This window comes from Salvia hispanica, chromosome 3, assembly GCF_023119035.1.
Source record: "Salvia hispanica cultivar TCC Black 2014 chromosome 3, UniMelb_Shisp_WGS_1.0, whole genome shotgun sequence".
NCBI lineage: Eukaryota > Viridiplantae > Streptophyta > Magnoliopsida > Lamiales > Lamiaceae > Salvia > Salvia hispanica.
The window spans coordinates 24,323,203-24,340,826 of record NC_062967.1 but is presented as its reverse complement, the minus strand read 5'-3'; the positions used below and the strand labels follow the sequence as shown (position 1 = coordinate 24,340,826).

General features: G+C 36.8%; 4 protein-coding genes across 20 annotated transcripts; 1 reads left to right on the top strand and 3 right to left on the bottom strand.

The window, feature by feature from the left end:
* Positions 1-20: 20 nt before the first annotated feature.
* On the bottom strand, positions 21-6,181 carry LOC125213368 (T-complex protein 1 subunit zeta 1-like). The gene is made up of 15 exons (XM_048113879.1): positions 5,880-6,181; positions 5,720-5,783; positions 4,657-4,792; positions 3,796-3,947; positions 3,660-3,707; positions 3,418-3,510; positions 2,975-3,081; positions 2,789-2,903; positions 2,605-2,691; positions 1,417-1,621; positions 1,131-1,225; positions 822-890; positions 625-732; positions 418-536; positions 21-315 (listed from the first exon to the last, which is right to left on the bottom strand). Exons 1-15 carry the CDS (start codon positions 6,011-6,013, stop codon positions 240-242), a joined length of 1,608 nt encoding a protein of 535 aa, XP_047969836.1. The 5' UTR covers positions 6,014-6,181; the 3' UTR covers positions 21-239.
* Positions 6,182-6,260: 79 nt separating this feature from the next.
* LOC125213366 (NADPH-dependent diflavin oxidoreductase 1) lies at positions 6,261-14,421 on the top strand. 17 transcript variants are annotated; one of them, XR_007174930.1, is made up of 17 exons: positions 6,261-6,375; positions 6,480-6,557; positions 6,674-6,861; positions 6,970-7,047; positions 7,127-7,231; positions 7,361-7,452; positions 8,347-8,522; positions 9,168-9,262; positions 9,801-9,875; positions 9,992-10,102; positions 10,405-10,527; positions 11,373-11,492; positions 11,928-12,144; positions 12,225-12,824; positions 13,270-13,355; positions 13,608-13,772; positions 14,084-14,421. XR_007174930.1 is itself a non-coding variant. In XM_048113874.1 (15 exons), the coding sequence occupies exons 3-15, from the start codon at positions 6,706-6,708 to the stop codon at positions 12,546-12,548; spliced, it is 1,599 nt and encodes a 532-aa protein (XP_047969831.1). In that variant the 5' UTR covers positions 6,261-6,375; positions 6,480-6,557; positions 6,674-6,705; the 3' UTR covers positions 12,549-12,687. The 17 variants fall into 17 exon arrangements, 9 of the variants coding, with proteins under 9 accessions (XP_047969831.1, XP_047969827.1, XP_047969828.1 ...); XR_007174927.1 differs by having other exon boundaries at positions 13,875-14,421; XR_007174932.1 differs by having other exon boundaries at positions 12,225-12,797; positions 13,608-14,421.
* LOC125213369 (IST1-like protein) lies at positions 13,048-14,236 on the bottom strand. Its single transcript, XM_048113880.1, has 4 exons — positions 14,045-14,236; positions 13,853-13,956; positions 13,589-13,760; positions 13,048-13,517 (listed from the first exon to the last, which is right to left on the bottom strand). Exons 1-4 carry the CDS (start codon positions 14,234-14,236, stop codon positions 13,125-13,127), a joined length of 861 nt encoding a protein of 286 aa, XP_047969837.1. The 3' UTR covers positions 13,048-13,124.
* Positions 14,422-16,023: 1,602 nt separating the features above from the next.
* Positions 16,024-17,265, bottom strand: LOC125211060. The gene is made up of 4 exons (XM_048110740.1): positions 17,106-17,265; positions 16,930-17,033; positions 16,678-16,849; positions 16,024-16,593 (listed from the first exon to the last, which is right to left on the bottom strand). Exons 1-4 carry the CDS (start codon positions 17,235-17,237, stop codon positions 16,084-16,086), a joined length of 918 nt encoding a protein of 305 aa, XP_047966697.1. The 5' UTR covers positions 17,238-17,265; the 3' UTR covers positions 16,024-16,083.
* Between the last annotated feature and the right edge of the window lie 359 nt (positions 17,266-17,624).

Below are 17,624 nucleotides of genomic sequence, written 5' to 3'. Positions count from 1 at the left end.
ACTTAGAGAAGGGAACAAAATTAAAAAATGAGCAAACTATCTGATTATGACTCAATGAAACTAGCATCCGACAATCACATGATTTTAAACACAACACATAACAAGCAAAAAAGCCAGGGTCCACAAAATAACCAATCAAAATTTTCTAGGCACAGTGACTATATAGAGTTTAGGTAAATCAGTATCAATCACGACCCTCACCACGATTACAATCTTCTAGGAAACAAGTTCACCACAAATTAGGTTGGTTTCCGCATGTTACGGCCAGCACGAATAACCTCATCTACGAGTAGCAGCTGGGATGCAATCACGGGGCTGCAACACACAAAAAACCAAATTCAGACAAGGGGATTATGAATTAATGGGAAGAAGATATGAAGGTGTCGGCACATCTAGACACAGTTTTCTCAGACATACCCAGAGTTTATAAGCTGACGCTTTACAATGTAATTGTCAAAGATACCCTCCATTTGAGGGTCAATAGGTTCTCCAGTTTGAAGATTTAGTCCGACCACATTACCCTTGTCGTGTTCTCCCTGAGAAAGAAGAATCAATGTTTAGGGACGTCTTAGCCATAAATTACAATAGGAAGTTCAATCAGTACTCGATAAATACAAAAATTACCGTAAGGTCAATTATCACATCCTGGGTGTCAAGGCCAGAGTTTTCAGCAAGCGTCTTTGGAACCACAAGAAGCGCATCAGCAAAGGCTTCCACGCCAAGTTGGGCACGCTATTCAAAGTTGCAACAACATCAGAGCAAATCCCAAAAACATGTGTATAGATATTACTGAAAGATAAAATGAAATGAATATAACGTACTCCTTTAACAGTTTTCTTGACTTCATTAACCAGGTATTGTCTGGCTGCCACCTCGAAAGCCCCTGCACCCTGAGATATGCAGAAAAACAACAAACTTTATAAAAAGACATTTATTTATTATTCAAATAAAAGAGAAAATGTAGCATTTTTAATACAAATTAAAAAATCACTAATAAATAAGTGAATCGGAGGCCAAAGAAATGGTGATATGTGATCACTGTGAAACTTCACCATGGATCAAGTAGACATTACTAATCAAAGAGTAAAGTTCAATTTAATATCACACATTTAATAAATATATTAGCTCACCAGTACAACAGCTTCATCTTCAATGGTGTTTTTCACTGCCCTCAGACCATCACGAACAGCATCCTTAATTTGAGCAATCGTGTGATCATTTGGCCCTGCATGGTTGTTTGCAGGGTGCATTAGCATATACGCAATGAACATAACCATTTGTATTGAAACAGATGATACACAGGTAGGACCACACAATAAAAAGAAAGAAACAATGAACGGAATAAAATATATTGTAGCCAAAGCCAACAGGTGTGGAGACACAGAACTAAGCAGTAAGATCAGAAACTAAAATTACCTTTAATGAGAATTGTACAAGAGTTAGGATTTTTGACATTTTCCACAAACGTATACTTTTCTTCTCCAAGTACATGTTCATATACCACGCCAGCCCAACCAAGGCACTCAGGGGTTAAATCATCAACTGAGTTGACAGCCTCTCCTCCACAAGCCAAAACCAATCTCTCCATGTTTCTCCTTTTTGCCCTTCGCAGGGCAATTATCTACAAATTATACCAAAAACCAGAATGAACAGAATTAGGATACAAATTTTACAACACGGTTTTTATTTAAAACCATCAACAACAAGATTCTAGGAGTAGATAAAGAAAACATAGATTTTCAAACGTGAAGGAAACCAAACTTTTGGACAGAAAATACTTGTATAAAACAGCTTCTAAACAGTAATGGTTGAGAAATAATTTGTAATTTAGCAAGAAACTGAAAGATCTTTCTAACTAAAGACACCTAATAGTGTGTTGATGCCAAGAGCAAACCACATCAAATGACAAATATATTTAGCGAACTACTCGAAAGAAGTCAAGAACAACAAAATATTGGAAGAAAGAAAGAAAGAGCAAGAATGTAAGTCATCAGTTTTCCTTCAAATTTAGTACTCCCTACGTTTCGCGGGTAGTTGAGTCATTTCATTTTCTGCACTCGTTTTTGAAAAAATGATACTCCCTCCGTCCCACAAAAGATGTCACACTTGTGGGACGGCACGGGATTTTAGTAGGTTTTGTTTTGTGTGTTAAATGGAGAAAGAAAATATAATTTTTATATTCATGTGAGAGATAACTTTTTCCAAAAATGGAAATGTGACATCTTTTGTGGGACAAACTAAAAAGGAAAGTGTGACATCTTTTGTGGGACGGAGGGAGTAATAAATAGTTAAAATGGAGAGAGAGTAAAGTAAGTGACATCATAAGGTAGATAAGAGTCTTATCTACATTATTCTCTCACTTAACTTTTTCTCCATTCTAACTATTTATTATCATTTTTCTAAAACGAGTGCAGAAAATGAAATGACTCAACTACCGCAAAACGGAGGGAGTATAAATTAATTTCCTACGGTTATTAGACAAACATGAAACACACTAACTTGAAGTAAGCTTACAGAATTGGATGAAGCGTGAAGAACTTATATCAAGTATAGCATATCTATTACTATTTCAGTCACACTTCTAGAATGGCAAGGGCAACTTACTCCAGCTCGCGCAAGAATATCTAATGATGGAGGATCAATTCCTTTCTGATTAATGACAACAAAATTGCTGTTATCATCAGGACACACCTGAGAAAACACTAGATATTAGCTTCTGTGATAATAAAACATTTAAACAGTTAACCGCCCCCATTAAGACCACAATGACATAGGCGGACACACAAACCTTATTTTTTAAGTCAATTATTTTCTGGACCCTCTCATCAACAGATCGTCTTTCTGCAGCAACCATTGCCTCTCTTTGTTCAGCACTCGAGTAAAAGAATCCTGCATTTACTTCACTGAATAAAATAAAGTCAATCTCACAGCTCTGAATATCATATGGCTAGCACAAAAATCCACAGATCATTACCTCTTCTCATACTCTAGTGACACATTGCAAGTCAAGATATAACAATTCTCTGCTCGGCGTTTCATATCTGGATGCCTTGAACCATGGTCAAGAACTAGACCCTCAACCTAGAGCAGTAAGGCAATGAATATGTACAGATCAGTATTAGGCAAAACAAATTATACATCATTATGCAACACAACATATCAACAAGCACAGCATCAAGCAGGCAAATTTAATAGCATAATACCAAAGGCAACTGCCAAAGTAAGTTAGCTTCGCTATACAGTCATTAAATCCTAAATTGCTAAAGCTACAACAGGAAAAGAATCAGGAATTCCCTTTAAGCGTAGGACAGATGTAGCTTTTTGCATGGCATTGTTTTAAAAAAATAGCTAAAACGAACCAAATTAAACATTTAATTGACACCTTCCGAAGAATAATAAATCATCAAGATGACATACCAAACGAGTGTCAACATCAAACTTGTGGCGCATGTGCATTATCTCAACCATAAAAAGATCAATATGCTCTTCAGGCTTGCGGATGCAGAGGACCTGCATCATTAAAAGAACATCTTGAAATAATTGGATGTGGCAATTTGCTTTAGATATATAATATTAATTGCAACTTAGCTAATATTATTCATCCATCTTTCTCTGATACCAGGACGTGAAATAAATTAACACTGAGCTCAAGCACTTACAGCATTTACGACAATATCAGTTAGTTGGTCTGCCAATGCCTCGTACAACTGCGTAGGAACAGATGTGTATGCAACATTAAGTGCAATATTTACGAGTTATGTACATAACACACAAATAGAGTGGCTGAGAAAAAACCTTAGTCCTTAGTGTTGTTCTTGCCACCATCTTCAGTATCTCTTTATCAGGTTCAGCACCCATCACTACAGGAGTCTTAAACTTTTCGAGAAACTGGAGTGTTGCTCTTTTAGCTATTTCAAATCCATCAACCAGAACACGTGGATGCATTCCTGAAATAATATTAAGTTACAGCATTTGCAGCCATTATCACAACATGAAAATTGTAACTAGTTTTTACATATACGATTTGCGGAATTTTTTCTACCAGCCAAATCAGAATCAGATGATCAAAAAAGATCCTGGAATATACTGAGAGCCAGAATATTCCTATATTAAAAACTTCACCACTAAAAGTATTAATATTTTCATCTACTGCACAGGTCACAGAAGGCATCCACGGCCACCATCAAAGGCTTCCTATTCGCTATTACTCTTTTTCAATACTCCGTCCGTCCCCTAAAAATATATACTTAGGGGGACAACACATGTTTCAATGCAAAATTGGTAAAGTATGAGAGAGAAAAAGAAAAGTTAGTCGAAGTAGTGTTAGTGGATAATGGGAGTGGGGCATCATTGTAGTATAATTGCAGTGAAAAGGGACCAAGGGGCTATTTTTTGGGGATGGAGGGAGTACTATTAAATTCATTTTCCATAAGAAGGCAATTTTTTCTTACGGCTATATAAGTGTAAGTGTGTGACACCCAATATTATCTTAAATAAAAACTACTTGTAAACACACACAGAAATTTGCCTGAAATCCATGCTTGAGTAATTTAAAAAGAGGTACTTAATATACTTATATATAAACCACCGTGACAGTGATAATACACTTTTGATACCTTACCAGTGATAATTTTAAAAAATGTAATTCTGACTAACCTTCGTCTATGTACCGCTCTGATTGCTTCATGAGCTCACCAATAAAGATGACAGTAGAAGTGGTACCATCTCCACTGGTTTCATCTTGAGCAACAGCAGTCCGAGCAATCATAATGGCTGTAGGGCTTTGTATTTGCTGTCATAAAAATAAAATTATGTAATCTTACGAATAAAGCTATATATATACTCCTCCCCCCGTCCGCGAAAAATAGTCTCATTTTGCCATTTTGGGATGTCCACAAAAAATAGTCCCATTTCTGAAAATGGGAAGTTTTTGTCTCATACTTTACCTACTTTTTCTCCTTTCCTTTCTTACTTTACCATTTCTTATGAAAACCCGTGCCGTCCACAAATGGGACTATTTTTTATGGACGGAGGGAATATATTTTAGTCCTGCTCGCAGCTAAAAATTCCAGCTCGAGAACATGTAGTAAATCTCAGAACCTATCTAAATAATATAAACACAAGATGCAAATAAATCAAGTAGACCTAATGCAAAAAATTAAACAGCTAGCATTTGATCTGGTCCCTACGTGTTTCCTAGCCGGGCCATTTTTTCTATTTGAAATTCAATAAAATGAGCGATAATGATCTTTTCTTTAACTTCGTATCATTTTTGTGTGACTGTTGGAGCAACCCTAGTCTATTCTGCAAACTCTGCCCAATAAATAGATAACATCAGGTTCTCTCCTATTTCTAATGCGCGGAAAACTTCCAGCTGAAGACAAATTTAAACTGGTTGACGGAGTGAATAAAACACAACAATGCTGAGAAAACGTGCTCTTAAACACGATGTCCGTAAAATACAGATTACACACCACTGCAAACGTTAGATACCTTAGAATCTCAACAAGATTTTATTTTTCCTACCAAGAAATATCCAGGGAGACAGATTGTCTACACTTCCAACACCGAATTCATGACACAGAAAGGCAGATTCGCACAGAATATCAATAACCAGCCAGAACAAATACTAGAAATGTGCATTCTCGTATGTTAGCTAGTTAAGTGAAAAAAGTGAATACTATAAAAACAAACACAAAAACAGGGGTACAAAGCTGACCATTTCCTTCAACAGAGTGTTTCCATCCTTAGTGAGCTTGATATCGCCAGCGCCACCAACAAGCCTGCAAATATCAAACGCTAGTTACCAACAGCAAACTCCCACAAGGGAAGTACTATAAAACACTCAAACAAGCGCGCAAAACAAAACATTTAATTACATTTTAATAGTTCCCTTTGGGCCGAGGTTAGATTTGAGCACATCCTGGAGGCCCTTTGCGGCATTGATGTTCATATGCAGCGCATGAGACTTGTTCAGCACCTCAGCGTTAGGATTCAGCACCTTCAGCGACATGGTTAACACTCTACTCCTCGAATGTAAAACCGATAACACTAATGGAAGCTAGAGACTAGCCGAATGAACAATTGTAATGGAAGTTAGATCCAAGTTTCAAAATAGCACGTAGAGAGAGAGTGGAGTGGGGAAGAGGGTTTTTCTCTAGGGCTTTATGGAAAAAGAGAAGCAGAGCACTGTGGCGGGGCTCTTGATACGACGTCGCTTTAGTATATTCGCATAGTATAAATTTGTTCTTTAATATTTTCCGCTTTTCCTTCACTCTCCCAATTCATTGTCCTTACTCCTCAAACTACTTCCCCCCTCACCTATCTCCCTCGACTGCCACCACCAGCCCATCGCCGTCGTTTACACCGAACACGGTAGTTTTCTCTCATCAATTTATCTTATTTTCCTTCTACAAGATTGGAGGGGGCGGGATAAATGATTTAATGTCTGTTCTGGCCCTATTTGATATACTTGACAGTTAAAATCCAAGTGAAATTAGAAAAGCACATTCATAATCGGTTGTGTGATTCACTAAGGCAGCAAGATCATATTTTAGGTATGAACTAGTTTTGCTTTTGAGTTTTTAATAATTTCCTGATTTCAATCCCGATAATTTGAAACAGAAGTATCAGACTGAACTCTTAGACTAAAATGTATTTTCCTTTTGATCAGCGACTATCGGTAGAAATTACAGCCAAAACTCGATGTGCTTGACGGAGATGAAGCGTGAAAATCAGCTGCTGATATTGTATGCTTCACAGACAGGAAATGCAATGGATGCTGCTGAGCGGTTTGGCCGCGAAGCTGAGCGTCGTGGTTGCCCTTCCATCTCTGTCCTCTCCATGGACGAGTTTCATCCCGTAACTTAGAAATTTCAAATGAAAAAGAAATTAAGTTTGATACGATTTGCAGACTTATTTTCTCATGCACTTGAGTATGATAATGATAGTTGTTTTTGCTTGATTCAGAGCGAATTGCCGAACAAGGAAGCCGTCATTTTGGTGGTGTCGACCGCAGGTCAGGGGGAAAATCCAGATTCGATGAAGGTTGCTTAAATTGAAGCATTGTTATCTAATGTTTCTGGTGTCAATCGAATTGTACACTAATATATTGGCTGAACTGCAGGGGTTTTGGAGATTCTTATTGCAAAAGAATTTGACAGAAGATTGGCTTAAAGGGGTTAATTATGCTGTGTTTGGACTGGGCGATTCAAGCTACCAAAAGTATAATGTAATTATTATAAGATTGATTGATAATTTATCTTACTAATCAAGTTTTGGTTGATTAAAATCTCATTAAGCATATATCACATGCTAAATAATATTAAATCATCTAACAACATGACTCTTCTGGTTACAGTTTGTAGCAAAGAAACTGGACAAACGGCTTTCAAGTCTTGGTGCATCACCGATTATTGAAAGAGGCCTGGGAGATGATCAGCATCCTTCAGGGTACCATCTTCACTTCTGGTCCTCTATGCACATTTCTCACTTTAGAGTACTAATTGGTAGACATAGGTCGGTTGACATAGGGTCATGGTTATTCTTTATCACCATTGTGCATATCATCTAAAGTGAGGAGTTATGTATCATGATATAGTTTGTTATATGTGCTGCCAAATATATTAGGAGTAATACTAAAAGGAAATGTGGAAATCAGAAAATGGCCGTGGGGCAAATTATTCTATGGCAGAAAATCTAGAGCTTTAGCATGGAAGTTTGTCTATATCTCCTCTTTTGGGGGCTCCAGATCAGTTTGCACTTGATTTCCTAAATTTTACAAGTTCATAGCCCCGTCACCCGTGTGATTGGCCTTGAAAACGGGGCGAGGGAAATGTGATAAATTAGTTCTTCAATGAAGTCGACCACCAATATTTGTACCCATATTAAGTATGCCTAATTGCCTATCAGTCTGCATGTCAGTTGCACTATTTTAAAAGAGTGATGTTTGATTTTTTTTCTCTAATCTGAAAGCTAGAAGGTAAAAACTTACCATGAGAAGAGATAGAGATTCATCTGTGCAATGGTGTAACTAACAAGCACTTGATATCAGTCTTAGCTGGTTACAATGAGATGGATGGTGGATGGTCAGGAATAGTATGTGGAATGGTCAACCATATATGATGTGAATATGGTGAAAAATTGGGAAGTTGTTTTAGAAATAGAGAGCATAACGCTTACATGCTCAAGTACCATAGATTCTTATACTCTTCATCCCGTCCTTTTGATGTGTACCTTTTTGAAGATTATATGTTTGATTGTTTTCACCTTCTCAATATTTTGCCGTATCTATAGAATGAATTACCACAAGGAAGGCTAATTGGGAATTTATAAAATCATTGTTAGGTATGAAGGGGCTCTAGATCCATGGATGTCCTCCTTGTGGAGTATATTGTATCAAAGAAATCCTAGGTTGCTTCCAAATGCTATAAATCCTGACGATACTTTGATGGATCAACCTAAAGTGCAAGTTATATATCATGACACTGAAGAAGGGCTATCACCTATGACAACCAATGCAGGTTGTTAAACCTTTTGCTATTTTGAAAATAATGTTTTAGTGTTGGACATTTTTTTATTATTTAATGTTATGGCGTTTGCTTATGATATTACTGTTAAACTGTTAAAATACGTTGATAAAAACATGCACTTGATTTATGTGAGGTAATGTAAACTGTAAGATTGAAAAAAATTGTTTGTAATTTATGGTTAGTAATAACTTTATTAAACTTTTGATTGCAGTAATCCTTGTATGACAAGCAATTCTGTTTGTTGTTCTCTGACATTGTTGCCTTGCCATATGCTTCGAGATGATATTTATTACAGAAAATACATATTACTCTGCTCCAACTAGCATAAGCACCCCCAGATTGGTTGTTTGTGTTGTCTAGGAGAGTCAGAGTGTACTATTTGTTTCTTCTATTGGCTTGAATTCAGACCTCTTCTGATTAAACACAATCATTAATTCTTATATGCTTATCTACTGCTATTTACATCGATTCGTTCTCTATAGCTCGACAGTATTTATAGTATCTAAAAGATGCAGCAGATAGACTCGACTGACCGAAATTTTTGGATGTAGCTTTCTCTATATCCTTGGATATTTGCGTTTCAGCTTTAACCATTGGATTCAGATGCTTTTTAACATAAAAGAATTTATGTTACAGATTTTAACTATCTGGAGATGCAACTTGAGAAAGCCCACTCAATGAATCCTGCGAAATATTCTGGAAAAAGCAGGCCTGATTGCTTCCTCAAACTGGTAGGCAGTGTTTTATGCATCTCTAATATTGATTTAATGAGGTGTCCAATAGTTGGAGCTTCTTTGGTTGGTGCTAGGCTATGAATATGGGTATTGGTGAATCACATGTTGACCCTAAAAAAGAAAAAGTTACCTATGTTTTTTTGCCTCACCAAGCAGCATGGAGAAAGCGACAGACAGAACCACTTCATTGCGCATTTTTATTTCATATTTAGTGTTGATCTTTACCTTTTTGTCTTCTTGACCCTATATCTCCACCCTAGTGATGAGGGCTGTCTCTTTAGTCTTTAAATTGCACAGAGTGTCCTGTGAGGAAACAAAATGGAAAAAAAAATATTTAGTAGATTTAAATGTTGTCTTCCTTATACTCATAATATGCTCCAAATAATAGTCATAACCAAGTTGAAAGAATGAATTATTTAATAGAGTGCCTAAAGTTTTCACAGCCATACATCAATTCGATCATACTTGACTGTGTATGAAGTGCTTATTGCTTGCAAATATTTCATAACAATAACAATTATTTTTGTTAATGTAGACCAAGAATTATCAATTAAGTCGGGTGGAAAGCGGGAAGGATGTACGTCACTTTGAGTTTGAAGCTGTTTCATGTGTAAGTGAGGCATATATTTTTAAGATTAAATTAATATACATCAAGTGGCTCTCAATTGATGTGAACCTCTTTATTTAGCTGTCTAAACACTTAACTGATAGTTTATTCCTTTGCAGCCTATCAATTACGATGTAGGCGACATTCTTGAGGTTCTTCCAGGTCAAAGTCCTGAAGCACTCGATGCCTTTATGCAACGGTGTAATTTGAACCCTGAATCATACATAACTGTAGGTAGTTCTCTACTTCACTTTTTATTTTTAGCATTCCAGTTCTTCTGCTCAATATCAAATCCCCAATTTGTCTCCAACTCTCCATATAATCCTGTAACAGCTTTTGTTTCTGTTTTGCTTAGTTATTTTGTCCTCCCAACTGTTTCAGTGCTTACTTGCTTTCAGGTTCAGGTTAGAGATAGTGAGAATTATGGTTTTGCTTGATATCTAATCCCAGTTTTCCCCATATGATTCAAACAGCTTATGCTTCTGTTTTGCCTACATATTTATCCCCCAACTGTTTCATTGCTTGCTTTCAGGTTCAAGCTAGAGATAATGAGAACCGTGGTTTTCAGAAACCTTCTACCCCTGTGAAGGTGAAATCCTTCATTGAGTTGGCAATGGATGTTGCATCAGCTTCCCCTAGGCGATATTTTTTTGAGGTACTATCGGGGCCTGGTTTAGTTCCTTGTTTATTGTCTTTCATTCTAAGAATATAATTTATATCTAAAGTTTGTTATTTTCTTAAAATAAATTTGGTTAACTACTTATCACTTTTAAAGTTAAAAACAGAAGTTACTAGCATATATAGTTAACACATTTTTTAGCTAGCTCACAGGCATACTAGTAGCTCAATAATAGTGCACTTAAAGTTTCCTTTGCTACTCATGACATGGGTTTCATAGATACCCATCACATGCATATATCTTGTTTGCGTAAAAACGAAGACCCTTTGTAAACCAATTGCTCGTGATATATTATGCAGATCTTTCGGATATTGTAAAACACCTCCCAGGTAGGATAAGTAATACAAATCTTTATTTTACAAATCATTAATTTATCAATTATTAATTGATTAAACTACAATACTTTCACTCGACCATCATAAATTAGTTGATGAAATTATTAGAATTTTATTTTCCTACCATAATTTACTTTTGTAGTAGATACTATAGTTTATGTAACCAAACATAATATTGATACATTACATGATACTAGACATCCCAGTCAAACATATCAGTATATCACATATTATGCCATGCTGCATACCAAACAAGACCTTACAATCCTAGATGCTGTGAACTCATGGTTTACCCTATTCTACTAGGTATTGTAACAATATATGTAATAACGATAAACATCCATTGTCAATAAGGACATCTACTCGGAAGATGTCTCAGCTAACTATTTGAGAATTTTTGAAGGGTCCAATTAAAATTACTACATTGAGATTGAAGCATTATATGTCTAATTTAGCTTAGCACTTCTAAATCGCGAGCTACTCCAGGTCATGAGTTTCTTTGCCACTGCTGAGCATGAAAAGGAAAGGCTTCAATATTTCGCCTCACCTGAAGGAAGAGATGATTTATACCAGTACAATCAGAAGGAACGGAGAACTGTCCTTGAGGTGATGATATGGTTTTTTGCTTTGATTACTTAGTATTTCACAAACAGGACATTAATATTTACTTCACATTTTTCTTATTATAAAAAATTTACAAGAGTACTGCAATATAACTGGGAAAGGCCTTCTCATCAATTGAAGTTGGTAATGATGTGGGCCTATACAGTTTGATCTTCAAGTAAAGTGTGTGATTTTTCATAATCTTATAGCAAACAGTTTGCTTTGGTGTAGGATGCTCCATGTAAAAATACCACGAGATCTGTGTAATAGACACTTCATTTTCTTTAGGGTCCTGCTCTGTATGGACTATAGATTTATCGTACTACTAGATACCTCAGTTGCTGTTGATTCGCTGCACCTAGTATAGGAATTAAATTCTCTTACTGTCTCTGATTGTGCAATCATAAATGAAATTTAATTTTTGTTTCCGTGATGTAGGTGCTGGAGGATTTTCCTTCTGTGCAGATGCCCTTTGAATGGTTGGTACAGCTGGTTCCTCCACTAAAAACAAGGGCCTTTTCCATCTCTTCATCTAATTCAGCCCATCCAAATCAGGTCCATTTAACTATAAGCGTAGTGTCATGGACAACACCTTACAAGAGGAAACGCACGGGTCTTTGCTCATCATGGCTTGCGGGTCTTGATCCCAATCAGAGTAAGATTAGTTTTACGGCAACCCCTCCCCTCCCAGGACCTCTTGTCCAGCAAAATGTATTTACAGTTTCCTGTTAACAGGAGTCCTTATACCAGCATGGATTAGCAAAGGCTGTCTTCCTCCGCCACCACCATCACTTCCTCTGATTCTTGTTGGACCTGGAACTGGATGCGCACCTTTCCATGGGTTTGTGGAGGAACGTGCAATTCAGAGTAAAACTGTTACAACTGCTCCTGTTGTCTTCTTCTTTGGGTGTAGAAACGAGAAGGATGATTTCCTGTACAGGGATTTTTGGCTGTCACATTTGCAGAAGAATGGAGTGCTTTCTGAAGAGAAAGGTGGAGGATTCTATGTTGCCTTTTCGAGGGAACAGCCGCATAAAGTGTATGTACAACACAAAATGAGGGAGCAAAGGAGTAAAATATGGAGTTTGCTAAGTCAGGGCGCTGCTGTTTATGTTGCTGGATCTGCAAATAAAATGCCTGCTGATGTAATGTCAGCATTGGAGGAAATTGTTTCGAATGAAACCGGGGTTCCAAGAGAAGCTGCATCGACATGGATTAGGACACTGGAAAGGGCTGGCAAGTATCACGTCGAGGCTTGGTCTTGACCTTCTTATTAAAACTTCCATTGCAATGTTTACAAGCATGAAGGTGCACGCCTTTTCGCAATATTTATGGGTAAAAATTTGTTGTTCAACATACTTTGTTAAATGCATCTACTGAAAGAAGAATACATTTTTCTGAACTGCTAGAATTTCCTTGTTTTTTATTAATTTATTATAATCTGTGTTTTTGTTCGATATTGTTGATGTTATTAATCTTCGTAGATATATACGTTGTTCTTTTGGATTATGAAGGGTGTAAAAGACTAATTCACCTGATAGGCTAATAGGAGATGAAATTGTGTTAATGCTCTATTTACTCATAGCAATCTGCAAGTGTTGCCTTGAACTAGCAAACTAAAATTTTCTGACATAATTAAGGTGTATCATCATGTATTGTTTTTCCATTCACTTGTGCATCAAAAACTTTGTCCTCTGACATTTCGGCATTGGTTTGCACATTATATACATTTAGATTTTCTATTATTTCTTCATCATCTGATCCGCACATTGCATTGAAGCCATCATCATCTGAGTCGAATGCATCTCCAGCTGCAACAGCGCCATCTGAGTCGATTGCATCTCCAGCTGCTGGTGCTACCTCATGGTAATCATCTTTCATGGGAATATCTTTTAAATCTTCACTCTCTTCTTGCAGATCAATGTTTCTGCTCAATTCTAGAGTGATCCCATTTTCTTTCGCAATTTGCTTAAGCAGATTTTGTCTGGTCTCCATGCTCGCTCTCTCTGTCGATAATCCCTCTACCAACTGCAATGAAATTATCCTCTTAAAACCATGCACTTGCTTAATTATCATCTCAAACTCTCAGACTAACTTACCTTAGGATAAACTCTGCAGCCATTTCTTAATTCCACAGCACTGTATGCAAAGTCTTTGCCATATTTGGAAGTGAAGATGCGGCGAATCTCTTGCAGCTCTGGGAACTCTCCAGTTCTCGAAGCAGCAAAGATCAAGCTCGATACCGCCTCCTTCACCTCATCAGGACACTCCCTACATCACACAGTCAGACCTCCTGTTAACACTTCCTCTGGTTTAACAAAGGAGAAAAAAAAAAAAAAACTATGATCGCACTATTTTTACACCTGCTGTTTGTGATAATCTCAGTGCTCTCCTTCAATATATGGCAGCACATCTCTATCATAACCAGTGCATCCAGTGAATTTTGCTCCTTGATCACTTGCTCAACCTATTAACAGAAATTAAACTCACATCAACTACACACACTCAACTCGATTGTGGGATGATAAAATATTCAGCATGTGAGACCAACTTACTCGAACGAGAGCATGGTGTTGATGAGGTTGTTGGTGCAGCAGCTGAATCACATCGGATCTTGCTTGGCTGCATCTCACGCCATGAAGGTTTCTGAGAATTGCGATTCTAGAGACTGCGAGATTTGCCACTGTCCTTAGCTTCTTCGAGGCGCTGGAGCTTCTTCCCAGCAGAGCATTCAACCGCTTTCCCATTCTGCTCAACTTGTTGATCTCTTACAACCTTTAATATAGTTTGGTGGTTTGATTTGATATGTTTGGCAGTTATATATAGTTTGAGGAGTTGAACGAAAGATTCAAACTGCATGTGCGCAAATACGTATGTGCGCTGAAGATTTCTCCACTTTTATTTTAGATTTTCATAAACTTTGACTCCGGTATGAATGAGTCCATTTTCAACTTGTAACTTTTCCTTCTACCTTTTACTATTTGTGATTTTTATGGCTCAGTCAATGAATTGGAAATTTATTGACTAGTCTTATTACTGGTCCTACACAAAAATTAATTAGTTTTAAAGGCCTCTCAATAGTAAGCTTTGCCAACATTAACGTCATTTGAGCCCCTCAACGAGTTGGTTTTGTAAGAGCATCCACAGCTCTGCCACCAGCTCGGTCCCATCTCGCTGAGACGAGATGGTGGTGAGACATCGTTGCAGGAGTCTTGTTGCGCCGAGCATCACTTGGTGGAGAGGAAGTGTTTTAGTTATCGAGCGACGTGCCTCCCCCACATGGCGCATTCTTATTGGGCAGTGAAGCCCACTCGCCTCGTCTACGAGTGGCTTCTTTTGCCCAATTAAAATATAGAGGGAAATTTTTTTGTCCGCAAACTTCGCCAAGATATAAACTTTGGTCTGTAACATTTGAAAATATCTTCTGATGTCCATTAACTTAGAAGTAATATCGTTTAAGTTACTTTTTCACAGTTTTAAAAAAAATTGGACAAAAATACCCTCAAACCCATGGAATGGCATTTCTGTATATTTATTCTATATTCTTCATTAAAATATTTGATTTATATCTCTAATTCTTTTTTCTCATTTCTTCCTTTTTTCTCTCTTCTTTCCCAATTTTCATTCCCTCTTCTTCTCACTTCATCTAAAGTAACAACTAACGATATAAATAGAAATTAATGGATGTGTGATTTATGTAAAACGGCCTTCTAAGATCTCTGAAATGCCCTTCATGGGCTTGAGGTGATAAGTGTGATGTGTCAAGTCAAATTGTGACGTTTAAAGACAAACGGAGCAAGTTTCTTTCTCTGTATCAAGGTGACTTTCATCAGGGGGATCCTCTGCTGTGCAAGTTTGCACAACAACCCTTGTTGCTCACATAACAATATAATAATATATATTTATCTAATATATTTAATGTATTTTATTCAGATGTGTGTAACTGCAGGAGCTGCTGTGCAAACTTGCATAGCAGAAGATCCTCATCCGACTTTCATTTTCTTTAACAATATTGCAACCATCTTTTCTCTCTATTTTTACTATTTAGATAATTTTGCAAGAACTCATACGCTGACAAGATTATCTTATTGATAATTGATTTTCTAGCTCACCGAATAATAATATGCACAAGCCAACTTATTTTTATGGAGTTATTTTCATGAATGGTCACCACACTATAATATTGTAAATGGATCTCAAATTTATTCTTTTTCACATAAGTTACATAGCTCTTTTTACCCACATAATCTTGTTTAAAATTACTTTTTTGTTAGTACAATTTAATTATTCAATTGATCTTTGACAAATAAAACAGTTATTAATTCAATATATACTGTCAATTAAATATTCAGATTTTCCATGAAAAATAAGTGAAATTTTAAAATATTACTACTACAAGAATTATAATATTTCAAAGTATTTTAAAAACCAAATATAGATTTTCCTAAAATATGTAATATTAGAAAATGGTATGCATGACACTTGGTTGCATCTGTATCCATTTTGTAGACCAAGGTTTCATCAAGCGGAGGAATGTCATCTGCTCCACCAGCAAACTACATATGTCATTTCTTTGTTTACATGATCACCTTCATCAATTACAACTAGCTAGTATGCAAAATATCTCTACCACTTGAATGAAAATTTTAAGCAAAAGAAAAATAAAAACAAAAGCTGTTGAAACTTGAATGAACAAAAAATTAGACACTATGCATGAGATAAATACTGAAATCATGATAAACATAAAAGCAAAAGCTGAAAGAACGAAAAATGGTTGCTTTATTTTAGCAAAACGTTGTCGTAATTTCTCCCACAGCAGAGGTTCTCTCCCTTTCTTTTGCTCAGTATATTCACTTGGATTCTCTATTATTTCTTCATCCTCTGATCTGCACATTGCACTCGAGCCATCATTGTCTGAGTCGAACGCATCTCCAACTGCAGCCGCGCCATCTCTATCTTTTAATTCTTCATTCTTTTCTTGCAGATCAATGTTCCTGCTCAGTTCTGCCTTATCTAGAGTGATCCCATTATCTTTCGCGATTTGCTTGAGCAGATTTCGTCTGGTCTCCATGCTCGCTCTCTCTGTCGAAAATCCCTCTACCAACTGAAACAAAACCATCATCTTAAAATCATGTACATTTCATGACAAGAAAAAAAATGGACTTAACTCGTAGGCTAACTAACTTACCTTAGGATAAACTCCGCAGCCATTTCTTAATTCCACAGCACTGTATGCAAAGTCTTTGCCATATTTGGATGTGAAGATGCGTCGAATCTCTTGCAACTCTGGGAACTTTCCAGTTCTCGAAGCAGCAAAGATCAAGCTCGACACCGCCTCCTTCACCTCACCCGGACACTCCCTGCATCACACAGTCATAGTTTCTATTAATATTTAGAAAAATTAAAAAAAGAAGAAGCTGTGATAACACTATTTTTGTACCTGCTGTTTGTGATGATCTCAGTGCTCTCTTGTAGTATATGGCAGCACATCTCTATCATTGCCAGTGCATCCAATGACTGTTGCCCTTTGATCACTTGCTCAACCTATAAATAGAAATTTAAAAAACTCACACATACTCAACTCGATAAAATCTTGAGCATGTGAGATCAAATTACTCGAAAAAGAGCGTGGCGTTGATGAGGTTGTTGGTGCAGCAACTGAACCACATCGGATCTTGCTTGGCTGTATCTGACGCCGTGAAGGTTTCTGAGAATGGCGATTCTAGAGACTGCGAGATTCGCCACCATCCTTAACTTCTTCGAGTCGTTGGAGCTTCTTCTCAGCACAGCATTCAACCTCTTCCCCATTCTGCTCAATTTCTGGATGTGATGTAGCCTTTAAAATAATTTAATATGTTTAGTAGTTATATATAGTTTGTAGAATCGTTGTGGATTTGAATGGTCCACATTCAAAGTTTAGATTTTCCTAAACATTGATTCTCGTATGAATTAGTCCATCTTCAACTTCTTTCGTTTACGTTGTGAATTTAATGGCAATTGTGACATGAGATGATTTCCGAGACTATTCTTATTATTGGGCCTACACTAAGAAAAAAGGCAACTTAATAAGTTTTTTTAGCCATGACCTCCAATTAAAAGTTAGTTATGAAATAATTATTATTTAGGAATGAGTGC

Coding starts and splice junctions, on each gene's coding strand:
- LOC125213368 (XM_048113879.1), bottom strand. CDS start 6,013: ATGTCGCTGAAGGTGCTGAATCCTAACGCTGAGGTGCTGAACAAGTCT. Junction 3,511..3,659: donor CTGATATTGTCGTAAATGCT/GTAAGTGCTTGA, acceptor TTAATGATGCAG/GTCCTCTGCATCCGCAAGCC. Junction 2,904..2,974: donor TCACTAGAGTATGAGAAGAG/GTAATGATCTGT, acceptor TATTTTATTCAG/TGAAGTAAATGCAGGATTCT.
- LOC125213366 (XM_048113870.1), top strand. CDS start 6,706: ATGTGCTTGACGGAGATGAAGCGTGAAAATCAGCTGCTGATATTGTAT. Junction 6,862..6,969: donor CCATGGACGAGTTTCATCCC/GTAACTTAGAAA, acceptor TGCTTGATTCAG/AGCGAATTGCCGAACAAGGA. Junction 9,263..9,800: donor CTGATTGCTTCCTCAAACTG/GTAGGCAGTGTT, acceptor TTGTTAATGTAG/ACCAAGAATTATCAATTAAG.
- LOC125213369 (XM_048113880.1), bottom strand. CDS start 14,236: ATGGGAAAGCGGTTGAATGCTCTGCTGGGAAGAAGCTCCAGCGCCTCG. Junction 13,957..14,044: donor AACACCATGCTCTCGTTCGA/GTAAGTTGGTCT, acceptor TTCTGTTAATAG/GTTGAGCAAGTGATCAAGGA. Junction 13,761..13,852: donor GAGATTATCACAAACAGCAG/GTGTAAAAATAG, acceptor TGTGTGATGTAG/GGAGTGTCCTGATGAGGTGA.
- LOC125211060 (XM_048110740.1), bottom strand. CDS start 17,237: ATGGTGGCGAATCTCGCAGTCTCTAGAATCGCCATTCTCAGAAACCTT. Junction 17,034..17,105: donor AACGCCACGCTCTTTTTCGA/GTAATTTGATCT, acceptor TTCTATTTATAG/GTTGAGCAAGTGATCAAAGG. Junction 16,850..16,929: donor GAGATCATCACAAACAGCAG/GTACAAAAATAG, acceptor TGTGTGATGCAG/GGAGTGTCCGGGTGAGGTGA.